Source organism: Protopterus annectens, chromosome 5.part1, assembly GCF_019279795.1.
Source record: "Protopterus annectens isolate FY-2018-M chromosome 5.part1, PAN1.0, whole genome shotgun sequence".
Lineage (NCBI taxonomy): Eukaryota > Metazoa > Chordata > Ceratodontiformes > Protopteridae > Protopterus > Protopterus annectens.
In genome coordinates this window covers 678,129,984-678,147,680 of record NC_056736.1, presented here as the reverse complement: position 1 = coordinate 678,147,680, position 17,697 = coordinate 678,129,984, and the positions used below count along the sequence as shown (strand labels likewise).

Genomic DNA, 17,697 nt, shown 5'->3' with positions numbered 1-17,697 from the left:
ATGTACCATAGAGTAGCTGATAAAGTGTATGCTGTGTTAAGCCGTGTTGGGCTTGGACAGCCAAAATGGAGCACTGAGAGAGAGAATAACTAGGTGATGAGGTGGGGTCATATCGTAGATTGATGATTACTGACACTCATTGAAGTGCAACTTCATTAGATCAAAAAAGATGCAGTAACTGTTGTGTGTTTTTTTTTTTTTTTTTTAATATTTTAGGGAGCAAAAAAAAAAATAATAAGATTCAATAGTTGTGTTTTTTTTATTTTTAGGCTTGCTTGGTAGTATTTTGTCCAGAACATCATACAAATAAAACAGAAAGTGTCCAGGATTCTGACTTCACAGAGTTCATCATTTTACTGGATTGTTCAAGTTCCATGAGTGGTTCAGCACATCACCAAGCCAAACAGATTGCCCTTTACGCACTATCATTTATTTATAACTTGAAAGTCAATGTCATCACCTTTGGTTCAGGTATGTATTTTTTTTGTCCGGATAGTATTTAAAGACATTGTCTTTATGTACTACTAATTCTTACTTTGTAGAATCCTCTGCAGTGGGTAATCTTGTCTTAATGCATTTTTCTTGCCCCATTTAACTGCAATGCTCAGGGGCATTTATGTATTCCATAGGCACATGTCATAATATCACAAAGTAAATCCACAATGATCATTTGAGGCTATATGTCTTGAAACACAGTTCCATTGAAAAAGAAATACTCAGACTGGGAGCCCAGTACTGAAATGTGCAAGAAACATCTACTCACAGACAATGTTCCACAATGAAAAGCATAAAAAAAAGAAAGAACATTTCTTGCTGGAGGTGTCCCTTCACCTTTCATATCCTTGTTTTCAGTCCAAAATCAGAGCATCACTCTGTTTCTCCAGGGGGCAGAGAAGTTAAAAATATAGAACACTGAGCACTAACCAGTCTCTCATGCATGGAACAGTACGCAAACATCTTTAACCTCAAAGCATTATTTTATTTTTATTTATTTTAAATTTGTTGACTGGGATAGTCTGACTGGATGCATGTCCATTTTCAGCGGAGGCCCGGGGAGAAAAGCTCCAAGGTAAGCAGTTAAAATTACAGATCCAACCTTACATATTGCAATTAGAATATTTCCAGTGATTACATAAATAAGCAACTTATTCAAATTCCACAGGTTAGAGGTAATCCCGAGTGTAAGTCAGGGTTAAGTAACACAAGTTGACAGATTTAAGTTTTTACTCATTTTAGAGGAGAGCTGTTATGCCTTAACAATTGTGATATATGCAGTCTCATACTGAGTAACTGACACCAAGAATGCACCAGATAAAGGGAGACGCACCCAAACTCAAGCTCCCCATTTTTTTTATAACTCAGTCACACATAGTATGCATTTTGATATTAACGTTTGTCATCATAAAATCATATATTCGATGCCTAAAAATTTAAACAAATTCTTTTTTTAATGTCTAAGAGAGATGGAGAATATCTAGTGTGCCTGCCACCCCTCTTGTGCTTGAGGAAATGGATTTTGGTCAGCCTTCGCAGTTTAAGCCCTTGTGTTCCAGAGAGAAGGCCGTGGGCTCAAAGTCTAGACCAAGGAGCTTTGACCTTTCACCACCTTCCCAAGTTGAACCATTCAGTACATCATAGGCATTTAGGCATCCTTCAAACATGAGACATTTCAGTACTGTTTCACATCTGCTGGGATTTGTCCAGTCTGATGTTAAGAGAACAGTATGCAAGTTTAACCTGATGTCTGCCAGATTTCCTGTATAGGCCTCTCATGAGCAAGAGTCGCCTCTCTTCTTGCCAAAGGCCAGTCACTTAACTTTTGGTGCACTCCTGTTATTCACCCAGTACATGAACCTGCAATTTTATGAGTGCAGACCACTCTCTAATGGAATTAGCTGTTTACCATCCACCCTCTGAACCTGCCTTGTAGGAGGATTCTGAGGTGACAGAAATTGTTGCTTCTAAGGGAATAATAATGGGACACTTCTTCCTATAACTGGCATTCAATGACCACCCTTTGGAGAGACTGTCAGAATTATGAATTCATCTATGGGGTGGCTTATAGCTCCTTTTCTCCCAAAAAAGAACTAGCCAGTATTTGGGGAAGAAGTCTGTAGAGCTCTATGTCGTTCTTCTCATGGAACCCACCATTAAAGATGTCATCATTGCTTCCTGAGTTATCATAATTCAGACCCTTCTGCTTCCAAGATGTCCGAGACATCTACAAACCCATCAGGGAATTGGAATGTCATATGTACAAAGCATCCTGAACCACAGTTTTATTTGATTTCCGTGGTCTAGTATAGGTCCCAGAGACTACTGCACCTTTCCACCTTGCTACTAGATAAGGAATCTGAAGCTTTGGACAGGGTTCTTCTGCCACTTTGAGAATTAGGGTTTTTTAATTACATTTCTGGAATGTTCCAGTTCTTGTCCTCTCTTGCTATCAAGGCTTTAGAGAATTTGGCAACATTCCTTGTTTCCGGATCCAAGGAGGCACTGGAGAACCCTTACAATGACTTTTTCGATAGTCTGTCATGCAGGCCACTGAAATTTTTACTGTACCAGTGCTGTGCCTCGGGCAGCAGTATCTGTGATATGCTTGCAGCAGGTGGCATGGCTCAGTGTGACCGCCCTTAAGAGGTAGATGAGTCAAATTGTCCTGGAACCCCTCCTGTAGGAATGTCAGGCTTATTAGGACGTAATAGAAGGCATGCAGAAGAAGAAATAGATATTGACCATAGTGCAGCACCTATGTGATTCCTCTTGCTTCACCCTCTTCTTTGTTCAGACGACTTTAACACCCTAAATAGAAATAGCCTTCTCACAAACAAAGAAGGGCAGCCAGGCATTGGACAGAGTTGCTACAGTCGGCTCTCCATGCCAGGTCTCATAAGGAAGACTTGTCAGTGAATTTGTTCGCAGTATTAACTATTCTTCATGACTTTATATGAAAAGCTGGTTCTCAGAGTTTTTCGGTTTGAGAAATTGCCACCAAGGAGTAATGAGTTCTGTATGGGGTCTCAAGCAGCAGTATCGTGGAGCTCTTTCTGTTTCCACATTGTTAGACTTTTTCATAATATTGTTTGGTCTCTGTGGCAGTCCTGAAACAGGCCTAGCTCTATCTCTTAAAGTAGTCATAGGGTTTATTTCCTTATTCCTGTTTTGGAAGAAGAAAGTGCAGATTCTGTTCCCACCTCTTCCTTATTCTGAAGGAGGTAGTGGTGCGATTCTCTCTTGGGTCTCCATTGATGAGCACACCTGTTGTAATAGTCTGCAGATGATCACTAATCAGTGGAAAAACCCCTGATTCTGTAGGGAGCTTGGAATGTCTTATTGGACAAGGTAAATGATTTCTACATATTTTAGCTTGTAAACCTAATTAGAGATTGTTTTGCTGTTATTCTAGCAAGTTTCTAAGTTTATAAGACTGGTATTTAAAACCTTGCCCCTCCCCCATTATTTTGGCTTTGTCCAGATTTCTTGACCAATGAAATTGAGAGGTATGGGACCCCTATAAAGTCACTTATACAGCTAGGAGTGGTGGCCCCCAGAGGGTCTGGATGTTGTGAGATTCACTTTATATTGTATTGCTTGTTTCACTACCCAGGAGTTTTATGTATGTGCTCACCAATATTATTTACACACACACACACACACACACACGTATATCATGCTGTGCCTGATTTTGCAGAATGTTCCAAATTTTATATTATATTTTTGTTTTATTCCTTGTAAAATGCTTGTTTTTCTTGTGTTGAGAAGTTGTAACAGTTGTCACTAAATGATGACATGCATTTGGGATTTAGAGCAAATGCTGTTATTCTAGCAACTTTGGAAAGAAATTAGAGCAATATTTAAAATGTGTTCCTGTTTGGGGACCTTTTCCTAAATATATTTTGGCTTTATTTATTGACATTTTATTGCCAGGAAAGTCAAACTGGGTAGAAGTCCATTTTCAGCGGAGGCCTGGGGAGAAAAGCTCCAAATTATTACAAAACATTTTAAGAGCTATATATTTTACAATCTTCAAAAATGTTTTTGTTGTGTCTTTCGGCTTTTCCTGGTTAGGGGTCACCCCAGCAGAACTCCGGTCCGCTAATGATTGGCAGTAGATTTTTACTTGCCGGCCCTGACGCACAACCTTCAACGAAGGTATGCCCATTCACGCATGTCTCCACACAGAAGACGCTCTAGCTGAGAATCGAACAGGACAACGTCTTACTGTGAGGCAACTACGCTACCGCAGCACCACCACCGCAGTACACAATCTTCAAAAATAAAACACAAAAATCTAGAGTTTAAATAATAATAAATTAGACTTAATGCAAAAACATTTGTTAAGAATTGATACAAGGTATGTGACATTTATTTAATATTTAGAAAAGGTTTAGACAGTTCAAAGAGAAATTAAAGATAAACTAGTCTAATAGAAATAGGAATTGCAATATGAAGTGAAGGAAAACAGGCTTATGGTATATTTAGAGAGAAAGTCAGGGAAGAGAATTAGATAGCAGTAAGGAAGTAAGTGAAGAAGGGAGAGTAAGGAGGTACAAAGAAAAGGTGGTTGTTCACATTTAGGGATTTAATTTATCCTGGTTTTGAGTAAGAACAAAGCCATATTTTAGTTAGGAAGGCTTTCAGAGTGGATTTGAAAGATGAGAGAGAGGGTATAGACCTGATGGATAACAGATAAGGAGTTCCAGGCCTTAGCGACCTTGTATGAGTACAGGAAATACCCAGCAGATTTGCTATGTTTGTAGAACGACAAGGTTTTTTGGTCAGTGGATCACAATGATTGACTGTAAACATAGCTGAGTAGAATGTTTTTTAGTGCTGGACAGGAAGATGGATGCTGAATAATTTTATAGGTGGCAAGAAGTTGTGTATATGTTAGTTGATGTAGCATTTCTAACCAATTTAGGCTTTTCATTACTATACAGTGGTGGGTCCAAAAGGGGTATGTGCTGCAAATTTAGCCACCTATCTTAAATCTAGGGGCTATCAAGAGAAAAATATGTTACTCATGTTATCAACACCAGTAAAACATATAGACATATTAGTGCTACCCCTTGGTATTCAGCAAGAGGAGGGTTCTAATAGATCATCTAATATGAACCAGGCTTCTGATGGTCAACACTGCATACTTCCTAAATATAGCAGTGATGGTGGAGGTGTGTGTAATATTATACTTAGTAATTGGAAAATTATTCTCACAGATGATACTATCAAAGATGTGGTTGGAGATGAGCCTTTTTTTTACTTTTAGGCGTAGCAGGAACTTGAAGAATATTCTTTATACTGACAATGGCTCTAAAATTGAAATGGCCCCTTTTTCTCAGTGCATTGGGACTTTTGCATGTAGACATTGTAAAGCTTCCTGCACATTATTGGTGAGCAGTGTTTTTATACATCCAGTGACTCACAAACTGTATTCTCCAAGGCTCTGTGCTGACTATCAGACAAGTTATGTGATCTATCTGGCTAAGTGTAATAAATGTGCTTCGTTTTATGTAGGCAAAACTAGTTGTCACTTAAAAGACAGGATTTTACAGCACTTGTCAGCTTTGCCTTCACATACTGAACATAATGCTGTTTATCGACATGTTAAGCTTAATAAAGGTAATACGTTTTCATTTTTGGTTTTGCAAGTGATCAAAATGAATTTTAAAGGTGGAGATGTAGTTAATTTTACTGAATCACATGAGATGCACTGGATAATAGAATTAAGAGCAGACAGAAGCCCTGGGTTAAATGGAATGATCCCGCATAAACCTATTTTAAAAGGGTGTAGACCTCAATATTGATTCTGATTGGCTGTTTGGTGTTTAAATATGTTTTACTAATGAATAATGGACACTCTGATAAAGGGATACAGTCCTGAAAGTGCTCATTTATGTATATATTTTATTCTAGTTTTGCATCATTGTTTTATTAAACGGTTTATTTTTTAGCCTGTTGGTTCAGATGGTTTTCTTCAGATAATTTCATTTTTACGTATCTGGACCTTTGGTAGTTTTCCGTTTGGTTTTGTTGTTGACTTAAGTTTTCATTTTTGTGAAGCCTGGAGGTTAGTAAGTATGGGATCGCCATAAAGAAGTGTGGGGAAGAGATTAGTAGTGACAAGTGTAGTTTTATTTGCATCAGTGAGACAGCTTTTGGATCTGTAAAGCATCTGTATTCTTTGATGAGTTTTTCTTATGCAGTTTTGTATATGCAGATCAAATGTAAGATTATCATCCATTATGGATCTATATCAGAATATCGACATTTCAAAATGTCGAAGCACATTTATTCAATACGAAAATGTCGAACACTTTGTTGAACGGTCAAAACACAGATTTCTTTCAAAGGGAAAAACATCGGAAGGCCAACAGACAACACAACATAAAAACGAATGTATTTAAGTGGGGGGCTTTGCCACCCACTCCCCTCACACCCCCCCAACTAAATATTCTAACTCTGAGACTGCACTACAGTCGGGGAAAGGGCACCTGTGTCAGAACAGCCAACCGATTTCTTTCCCTTGGAAAGAAATCGATGTTTGGCCATTCAACAAACTCAGCGACATTTTTGTGTCGAATAAAGGTGCTTCGACATTTTCAGGTATCGATAATCTGATATAGATCCTCAATTATCACCCCTAACAGTTTGCTAGAGAAGTGACTTCATTGTTTGTATTATCAAGAGAAAGGACTTTAAATTTTATTTTTTCATGACAGTAAAGTAGTTTGGTCTTTTTTGGGTTGAACATGATTTGTGAGTTATGAAGCCATGTTTCAGTGGCTGTCAAAGCTTCCTGAGTAATTTTTTGGAGGTGTAGCATGTTGTCAGATGTGCAAATGAGAGCAGAATCCATCTGTGTGTTGTATTAGAGTGGCCTGTTGTGTGGAAGTATAGGGGGTGTTGGAGAAAATGTTAGAGGAGGGGACCAAGGATAAAGCCTTATGGTACACTGATGGTGACTTGGAGGTAAGAAGAGAACATAGAGTGCTGTTTTACTGATACCTATTGGACAGGTAGCTTTTAAACCACAGAAAGGTGGGTTGAGAGAGACCTATTGAGGACATTTGAAGTAGATGTTTGCTGTGACAAACTGTGTTGAAAGCTGGCTTTAGACAAGTCTAGAATTAAGGAAGAGACTAGTTTGCCATATAGAAGGGCAACACTAGTTCTGTTGGAAAGACAGAAGCCATGTTGTATAGAGGGGTTAGGAGTTCTTCCTGCAGTAGATAGTCAAGTAATTGTTTTTTTGAATACATTTTCAAGTATTTTGGAGAGGGAAGATACAGTTGTTATAGGTCTAAAGTTAATGTCTCTTGAATTTCCTCCTTTGTGCAGATGGATGATGTGTGACTTTTTTCAGAGAGAGGGAATGTGGGATTCCTGGATTGACCTATTTTATAAGGATTGAGACAGGATAGGCAATGTTATTGGCTGCTATTTTTAGGTACTCACTTGGAAGGTCATCAGCTGAAGAGCACTGTTTAAGTTTGTTTAAAATTAGTTTTATATAGGAAGATATGGACGCAGGTTAGAAGGTGAAAGTGGATGAGTTGATTTGTGGATGTTGGGTGGGTTTGGGATTAGATGTTGAGGAATCCTTGGTTAGGGAATGCTATACCATCTATAAAATAAGAGTTGAACTGTATTGCAGTTTCAAGTGGCAAGTTATTGGGAAAGTGGTTGGGGTTGAATTGTTGGGTGGGATGTAAGATTTCTTTAATGGATGTCCAAATTTTTTTAGGGTTGTGTTTAGTATTATTTTAAAAGTTATTAAAGTATAGTTTTTTTACTTAATTTATTTGCTTTCTAGTACAATTGTGAAGCTTTCTAAAGTTTTCAAGATGTTGAGGTGTTGTATATTTTTGCCATTCTTTCCATGATTTTTCTCTATCCTGCATTAGCATTCTACTCTCTTTGGATAGCCAAATTGCATTATTTGTCTTCACTCCCTTCCTTCTAGGAGGTGCAAGGCTATTTAGAAAAGATGTACTGAATTCAATTACAACATTGTCGGAGGGGAGGATTGTTTTTAGAAGTTCCACTTAATAGATCACAATGTAGTAATGAACATTTCTGGGTTAAACTTGGAAAGGTTATGTATTGTTTTATAAATATGCTGTTTAACTGGATGTGTGAGATGTCTAGTGGTATAGATTGGGAGATAATCACTGAGAAGGTCTGACATTGTGCCTGTGGTGGAGTATTTGCTAGGGTATGATACTAGGATCCAGTCTAATAGCGAATTTGAAATGTTGCTATAATGTGTGTGGCTATTAATTAGTTGTGTGAAACCATATAAGTTCATGTTAGATATAGGGGAGTTAGAGTTTATGTCCAACCAATTGACATTCATATCACCTAGTAATATTTTTTCTTTTGGAAATGTTATGGATGTCCCATGTAGGATATCTTCCAGTATAGCTGTATTTTCACCAGGAGGGAAATAAAGGACGATAATGCATATTTGCTTGTAATTGATTATTTTGAGGAAAGAGAAGCTCTGCTGAACTGAAATGAGATAGGTATTGAAAAATATTAAAGCAATATCACCTGCTGGGTTTAAGCCAAGTTTCAGTTACAGTGAGAACATCAGGCTTTTGTTGGGTAATACAGGCATGTAATTCAGCATTTTTTTTTTCTTATACTTCTAACATTTATTGCAGCAAAGATTAGATCACTAGGGTTGGGGATTGGCTGTTGTTGGGTTACAGAAGTGGGTGGGAGAGAATTAACTTTGTATTTATTGTGATAGGTAGGTCCAGGATTAGGGTGTATATCTTCCCCTAGAAGGATTTTAGTGTATTGGGAAATTATGCATACTTGTATTTTGAGGAGGATTCTTGCACTTAGTTTTGTTTTGGATTGAGTTGAAGTGCAATTAATCAGCCTGTATTTGGAATAAAGGTGAGGGGCACTATTAAATGGGTTTGGTGCAGTGTGTGAAGAGTGTAAAGAGGAAGTATGGTTAAGTGGTTGGGACAGAGGTTGAGAGATATTGTAGTATATTATTGAGTCATGGTAGGATGAAAGATGGCACAGTAGGAGGAGGAGAAGAACAGAGGATAAGCTGAAGAGTAGCATAATTAATTACAGGACTCTATTTTATAGATACCCGCGGTGGTTGTGCTGCGGTAGCGTTGTCGCCTCACAGTAAGACGCTGTCCAGTTCGATTCTCAGCTGGAGCGTCTTCTGCATGGAGACATGCGTGAATGAGGCGTACCTTCATTGAAGGTTGTGCATCCGGGCTGGTAACTCGGCACGTAAAAATCAACTACCAATCATTAGCGGACCGGAGTTCCGCTGTGGTGACCCTTAACCAGAAAAAGCCGAAAGAAACAACAACAACTCTATTTTATAGATGTCAGGTAGTGGGGAAGTAGCAATGAAGAAGGAAACAAGATGTTGCTGGACAGTAGGAGAATCAGTGAATCATTGATGATGGATTCTGAAACCTGAAAAAGGGTAGGTAAGGAGAGAAGTATTTTCTATAAAATATTAAAAAAATCCCTGATACTTAAGCATGGAGGCTGAGATGTATTGAATGCATGAATGTATGCAGGTACGCACACGCACACACACACATACACACACACAGTCCATTGTAAAACTTTATGTATTTATTTATAAATTTGTAATATAAATAAATAAAAAGTAGTAGTTTCCCTGTCATCATGAAAATTAAAATAAATAAATAAGATCGTACTTTTCCTTATGTCATGTTGAAGCATACATAGTTCTCTCTACTATGGTGGTTAAGGTTTCTGTTTTAGTCCTTGCCTCACAACTGTAATTGATTTTGCCTCATATTTTTGTTTGGCCTTTGTAAAATTTTTGATTTTCTGGTAAACAGCTGAAGATTGAAGTAATTCAGTAATGTCAAAAATTAGAAATCCATACTTCTTGTCCCAGAAAATGCATGTGAATGCAAAACCTCTTGTTTTTGTATAAACTTTCTTAAATGACTTAGAAGAATGCTTTGTCCGGAATTCTTCTGTAAAGATGCTGCGCAGTATAACAGCATAAAGCACATCTGTTAGGAAGTGGCCACACATAAGCACAGGCCCCAGCCACTCCAAAGAAAATTAAATTGTTTTCTAAAAAAAAGTTAAGATGCACAGAAAGCTCCCGTATACATTCTTTAATTTTTCTTGGCTTCTCGGCATTGATGCTTTCAAACTGGCTAATTCATTAGTCAGTCAAGTCTGTCATTCAGTCAGCAGCAGGTGGAAGCAAGTGAAAGTGGGCAGCAGGTTTGTTAATGTGCTGGGGTAATGAATGAACACTGCTTATCCAGGAGAAAAAAAGATCATCTTAAACAGTGCTTTAAAAAAAAAAAAAAAAAAAAAAAAAAAAAGTGCACTCACTCACTTTACCAGAAAACTGGATGGGACAGCCTTTACTGATTATTTCAAGCATGTATCCATTGCAGATGTGTACAGCAGCCACATAGTTTTTGTGTTATACCTTTACCATGCAGTACAGCTTGGACAGTTTTTTAGGCACCTGGGTTCTTTTGACATTTTTGTGTTTCAGGATCTGGCTCCTGAGCCATTGTTTTTCAGCCGTTTTGGCTCCTATCTCCCTAGAAGATTTTTTTGGTACTGCTTTAGAATATCCTTAGCTCCTTTGTCATTATGTCATACAAATATGTGATTACCCATCATATCAGTTGATCTTTTTGAGGACATTTTGCAATACGTAGTTATTATTCATGTGCCAATCCCTATGTCTGGGTGAAACCCTTCACCTGCCTTGAAGTTGGATGACATCTTTGTGATACCCTAAGTCAAACTATCAGCTTGGGTTACCTGTTAGAGAAATGGTGGACCTTCTTCTTTGTAAATTATTGTCCAGACTACAAGCTAAACATTTTCCACCTTTATACTCAAAATAAAAGATCATTATCTATCAGATAAAGGGCAGACATATTGCTGTTGTTTAAACTACAGCAATCTGAATTTCTTCAACCATTTGTTCAGAATACTGCTTGATCACCCACTGATGGAGCAGTAGTGTTGTAACGGGCAGTAAATAAACATAAGCAGAGCGATCGTGCCTTCTCAGTGCTTGGCCCCAGGACCCATTTCATGCTTTCGACCGTATTAAGACAGAGCACTGATATTAAACACTTCAAGTCTATATTACTTAATCAACTGAAAGAAAAAAGTTCAAGTAAATGTTTCCCATATCCATTGAGTATGTAACAATAACTAATTTGTACACAGTTGTCCCTTACTACCCAGTGATTGCAGTAGTCTTCAGGTCCACATAACAAGTTCAGTTAGTTATTTATGCCAGTTTTAATTCTTTTTTTGCATAGTGCCTTGACATATTTTAATAGCTTTATTTCCTTTTTCCAGCTTCCATATACCTGTCTACTACTTGTCAGCACAAATAGTTGTCATTACTTGTTCCTCTATAGTCTTTGCTACTACTTCATTGTCTTCCATGGCCTCAGCCACATCAGCCTCGCACACAAAGTCTTAGACTTAAACATTCTTCTGATTCTAGTAGATGCTTCCATTTGGACCTGCTTAAGTTCCCTTTCCACCTTGTTTTATCCAGTCATACATACTTCTGCATGGCTTTACCACCCTGAATTTTATGTATGTTCTATTCTTCTCCTTTTTTAAGTCACTATTCCTCTCTTATGTACTTAACTTTAGTAATTAGTATATATTTTAAGGTCATGTGCTATCACACTCACATACACTTACTATAAATTAAAACGCACACAGCTAGAACAACCTCTGGGGGGAGGGGGTCCCAGTTCAACAGTGGGTAAGTAAAACCAAAACAGTTTTGGCATACAACCACTAAGAAAATCATTTAATATGGCAGTTAAGTGCTTTCGTCCCTTAAACTGGGACTTCGTCAGAACTAAGTAGTAATCATTAAATTAGTGTGTGTGTGTGTGTGTGTGTGTGTGTGTGTGTGTGTGTGTGTGTGTGTATATATGTATATATATATATCCAATTCAAGTCAATGCCATGACATTTCCAGCAAATAGAATGAACACATCATTAAAAACCTTTAAAAACAGGCACTCCTTAAAGTTATATAAGAACATTTAAATAAGATCATAAATATTTAAATAAGATCATAAATATTTAACAAATTGCCCATGTTTGTCAATCAGATACAGTCAGTTTGAAAATAAAAACTTTAAAATTATTGTTAAAGCATAGATGCATACATTTTAACACTTTAAATATGGAAAACATTTCATTTAAACGTGGGGGGGGAGGCCTTCAAGTCTTAGCTGCCAAAGCAGCTCACGGTATAAAAGTCTATTTTCCCATACCCTTCCCCTTGCGTTTGGTAATACTTGTTTTAAAACAAAGAAAAACATTTTTTGTTGTTTGGACAAAGTGACTTAAGTTAATACAAGTCATTGTCTGTATTACAGTTACTTACATCATACTAGTGTTTGTAGGTGTGTTTTCCAATATAAAAATAGTGACAGAAGTCTCAGAAAGCCATGTATACCACCCCAGTTGAGTTACAGTTACAGTGCCATGTAGCTTAAACTCTTGTCATTGTTGGGAATATGGATTCATGCTGTAAACCCTTGCCTGAAATAGGGTAAAATATAGCTTGCCATTTTTTTGCAAACTTCATCTTTAATTTTGTATAACATTTTCGGCAGGTAGCCTGTCTTCATAAATGATTATGTAAAAGTAGGATATATTTTATAGTTTTTTAACTAATTTATAGAGTTCTTTAATATATTGCATTAGTTCTGATAAATGTTCTTATTTGTATCTTTTTGTTTTATACCACCAGGTTACAAAGAACTCTTTTCCTACCCCCAGGATACCAGTAAAGAACAGAAAGAAGTTGAAGAATTTATTGAGGTAAATTCTCGTATTGTAATTTTTTTGGTGTATTGTAATAATACTTTTTTTTTCATTCCATTGCTTGTACTCCATTCCATTATATATGTGTCTTGCCATTTTAGTACCTTTACATGCACCCCTTTTTGCTGTGATATTTAACTCATGTTAGGGAACACACACACAATAATCTACGGGAAAGCTATAAGTAGAATACAGTACCAGCAGAATAGCAAAATGTGTGTGTGGGTGGTCCCAGTGCTTGCTGGAGAATTCAAAGCCTTTTTTTTTTTTAAATGCAAGTATTTTTTTTTTTTTTTTTTGCATTTTCCCCATTATAATTTTAAGCTGTTACCAATGAAGGAAAAATAAGTCTGAAATTAGCTGTTTGTGGGTGCCTTAAGCCTTATATTATAGTTTTGTAATCTCTGTCCTTTACTCCTAAGTGCATTGTTTGTTGGGTGTATGTTGTAGAAGGTTATGATCGTATCTCCAATTGTAACCACGCTATTATGTGTCTGAGAAGTGGATGTCAAGAAATTCACTTTGAGGATGAAGTTTGAGGGGTGAATCTTGGCATCCACTCTTAGAACACTTAGTTGGTTAGCAGCAGTAAAATACAATTATAACTGTTTCTAGTTAATGGAGTTTTATCTTCATGTAGTGCCAGTTACAAAAGAAGAAGAAAAAAGCACAAAGTGTTTTACCGGCTTTGAAAGCTAGTAAGACACATAGAGATTGCTGTCACATAGACAGCACATAAATATAAATGAAGAAAAAAGTCATAGACCGTTTTTAAATATTGTTTCTGATTAAGTTTCTTACAGGCTCATGTCAGTAAAGTTCTGTGTACATAATATGAGGTAAGATATTCAGGGACATTTCAAGTGAAGGAACTTCCATTAGATGAGACTCAACCATCACAATGCTTATTTCTCTGAAAGTGCTGTTACAGTTAGGTTTCACTCTACAAAAGCGTTTTACAAGTTTATCTTTTTTTTCTGATTTTGGAGCATAATTGTGGTGCTACATGCACTACAATATACTTAATATAATTTGCCAGTCAGTATGGGTAGATTATTCACCAGGAGAAGAGGTGATTTTTTTTTTGTAACTTTTTATTTTCATTAATTTTTTTTAACTGTGTCAATCCACAAGAGATATGTTTCTGTAATGCAAAGTGGAAGTACTGTCTTTCTAAATGAGTAGCTCAGATTTGCACAGTAGGTTTATGGGGATAGAGGAAAATCATGCCCTGGACTACAGTATGAAGTACATTAATAGCCCATAGGTTTTAATGAATCCACTTGTCAGTTTTTATCATTCTCTCAGACTTCGTTTGCAGTACATTGCTTACCAGTCAGTCCCTCCAAGATCTTTTACTAGAATTAGATTTTTATGAAACATTTGACAAAAACTTACTGCAAACATCTTTTATGTGCAAGACATTGAAACATTCTATATATAGTAACTTTGTTTATGTTCTGTACAAAATGATTTATTTGTTTATGTATGTATGTAGTTTGTGCTTCCATTTGTTAACTCGGATAGTTCAACTGGGCTCATTGAGCCCCTTTTCAGTCGAGGCTCATGGAGAAAAGTTCTGTATTTAAAATAGTAATACAAACATGTGCATCTGAATTACACATACTGTATTACTATGAAAGACCTAAACAACTTTAAACATATATATGTTTACATACTAGTCGTAATACAGACTGGAACAGCAACAACTTTCATTGAACAAAATGATAGAGATTTACATTTTCTGTCAATTAAACATTCATTGTAGTGCATCACATGTATTTGAAAATGGTAAATGAAACTGTTGTAAGTGTAGAAGTTATATAATCTGTGTAAGTTAAATTTGTTAAAGTAAGCTTTAGCAGGGAAAAAAAGAGAGAGATGAAAACTAAAACCGATTTTACAGAATAGTATGAATTTTAAATGTATTCATAGCAGTGTTATAATGTTAACAAGGCTATGTTTATTATGTCAGGTAGTATTTAATGTAATATTTGGTCAGGTATTAATAAGGATTTGTTAATCATACTAACAAGTATTTTGCTTGGACTTCCAAGATGACTGCACATTAAGTAACAGTTTAATTTCAGTTCTTCCATTGTGAAAACGGAAACTCAGGAGAGAGAGCCATTAAACTCATATTTTTGGGTAAATTTCAGTAACTGGCTGATTAAGTGCACTGCCTAAATGCCAGCAAAATAGAAATTCAGAGAACCTGAAAGAAAATCTATCACAAAAGGTGAGGAAAAAACACTCACTGGGAAGAATTCTGCAGATGTTCAGCACAAAGCCATGCATGCTCCAGCTGTGGTTTAAGCCATGGCTTCCAGTAATCTGGAGGGAAAAAAAAGTCAGATGTACTCAGAGCTGATTAAAGTAAATGAAACATTGAAGAGATTATCCACGCAAATAACAAAAGGCTGGAAAAAATTGAGGAAACTTTAAAAAGGTATTCAGATGAGGTGATAAAACTGCAAAAATCAGAGGTCGAAATGAATAAAAGGCCAGCTGAATTTGAGACTGCTCAAGAAAAGTCAAAATCAAAAAATGATTTTCTCTCTCCAGAAAAGAATATTCTGAAGATAGATGGGTACAGCAGTTTGACTCTCACACCTACTTCTTCTCTGAATAAGGTTACTCCACTTCTGCCTGGTGTACACTGAGCAATCATTTTCCAGAAGCAATCTGCTGTCTCCCACTTTTAGTACTTTGTCCTTGTGCCACAGTTTTGTCAGAATCAACTCCTTCTGCTGGTAGGATTTTATCGTACTATTAAAGGTATGGTTTGCTTTTTCATGGACAGGTTTGGAGCATACATACGATGTTCCCTTTCAATTAACAACTCCTGCTGTAGCATACCAGTCCAGTTGCTTATTTCTGCTTTCATAAAATTAATAGTCTGTTCCTTTCAGCTTTTCAGGTACAGCAGAAAATCTCAGGTTTTCCCTACATGTTATGTTTGCTAATTCATAGGATCATAGGTTACTAGGCTGTTGGCCCAGATGCCCTTATAAGCCTAGCCAAGAGTGTAGCCCATGTTTAGACAAATCAGCACCCAAAGCCCTTGTCCAGCAGGGACACAGGAGGAATCCCAGGGGTGTATTTTCTGTTTCCCATCCAGTTATCTAGGTTGCACTTAAAAAGGGATAATGAGGTACTCTGCTTAATGTGGATGTGGAGAGGGAGTCTATTCCACAGATGGGGGGGAAGTCTCTGGGACACAAATCTGTCCCACCAACAAGTCCTCTTGATATCACAGACCAGGTTGAGGTCGCGCATACAGGTTGCTCGAGTGGAGCTCAACTTGCGGATATGCAGCAGTCCCATCAAGGTGGGGTCTGAGATTGCTTTACATGCCAAATAGAGGTCACCCTTGAGGAGTCTGTATGAAACTGAGTAGAGGGACAGGGCTTTTAGCCTGTGTAGGGTAGATGTTTGAGGTCCTGGAGTCTCCTGGTGAAGAACCTCTGTGGTCTTTCCAGCTGCTGCATGTGCTTTGCGAGGTACATGCCGAAGGGGGCGTTGCATTCAATAATTTGTCTTATAAGGAAAGACTACAGGAATGTTGACTTCTTTGTCCCTAGATGAGATACCCTTACTTATGAGGTAGGCCATGTAGAACGTTTTCCATACAACAGAAGCAACATGGTGGTCAAAAGTCATGTTGCTATCAATCTGGGTGCCCAAATCCCTCACTACTGACTGTGTAATTAGGACATTGTTGTTAATGTGATAATATGTGGGGATGTCATGCTCCCAAAAGGGGATGATGATGCATTTTTTGGCATTCAGCTTGAGGCCATATTTGTGGCATCAGTCATTTGTTTGGGTGAGACCCTCTTGCAGGATGTTCACATCACTTGGGGAATTGACTGCATCCAACTTGCAGTCATTTGCAAACCTGGTCAACCATAATCTACTGGTTTTGGCCTGCACCTCAAAGAAGTATATCCCAAATAACAGAGGCCCCAAGACCAATCTGTGGGGTACACCGCTTAAGGGTCGACTGGTTGAGGTGGCTTCCCCTACTTTGATTAGGTGGGTTCCATCAGTGAGCCAGCTTGCTACCCATCTGGTAACATATGAATTGATGCCTAGTAGTGAGAGTTTATCTACTATACCCAAGTGGGGAATAGTAACGAAGGCTTTGACCAGATCAAGGTAGGTGGTCTGCACATTCTTCTCCTCATCCATGACTTTGGTGACTGTCTCAGAGAAGTCAATCAGATTTAACAGACATGACCTACCCTTGACAAAGCCAAACTGTGTGGGGTCGAGTGTTTGGAGGTTGCAAATATCCCTGCTAATGAGGTCCATGATAATCCATTCCATGGCATTGCAGATCAGGCTAGTTAGGCTGATGGGTCTATAATTTCCTGGATCGGTGGATGCTTCACCTTTCTGTAAAGGGATGATAGTGGCTGTCCTCCACTCAGCTGGGACAAAACAGGTACTCAGGCTTTGGTTGAATAGGGTGCCTAATGGTGCTGCAAGTTCATGCCCGAGTTCATGTAGGATGCAGCTAGGGATGTTATCGGGTCCCATGGAGGCTGTATTTTTTGCCTTTGAGAGGGCAGTGATAACCTGTTCTCTAGAGATAAGGGGCGGGGGGGCAGGTACTGGGGATGTCTTGATTTACTGATGGGGGGACAGAGGGGAGAAGTTTTTGCTGAATCTGTCAGCCATTAGATTGTCTATATCTATAGCATCTGTGTATGTGATGTTCTTGACCACCAGTGCTGAACAGATGAGACTTCGGACATATGTGAAGAAGGCCTTAGGATGGTCTCTAGTAGAGGTTGTCAATTTGGATTCAAAGTTGGCTTTAGA

At 37.8% G+C, this 17,697-nt stretch overlaps 1 protein-coding gene across 7 annotated transcripts in view; it reads left to right on the top strand.

Moving 5' to 3' along the window:
- The window catches only part of PARP4 (poly(ADP-ribose) polymerase family member 4), a 2,883,551-nt gene that overhangs the window by 1,187,554 nt on the left and 1,678,300 nt on the right, over positions 1–17,697 (top strand). For all 7 annotated transcript variants that reach the window (XM_044073295.1, XM_044073293.1, XM_044073297.1 and 4 more), the window contains 2 exons: positions 270–471; positions 12,794–12,864. In XM_044073295.1, the coding sequence (XP_043929230.1) occupies positions 270–471; positions 12,794–12,864 (273 nt within the window). The remainder of the gene's footprint in view (positions 1–269; positions 472–12,793; positions 12,865–17,697) is intronic.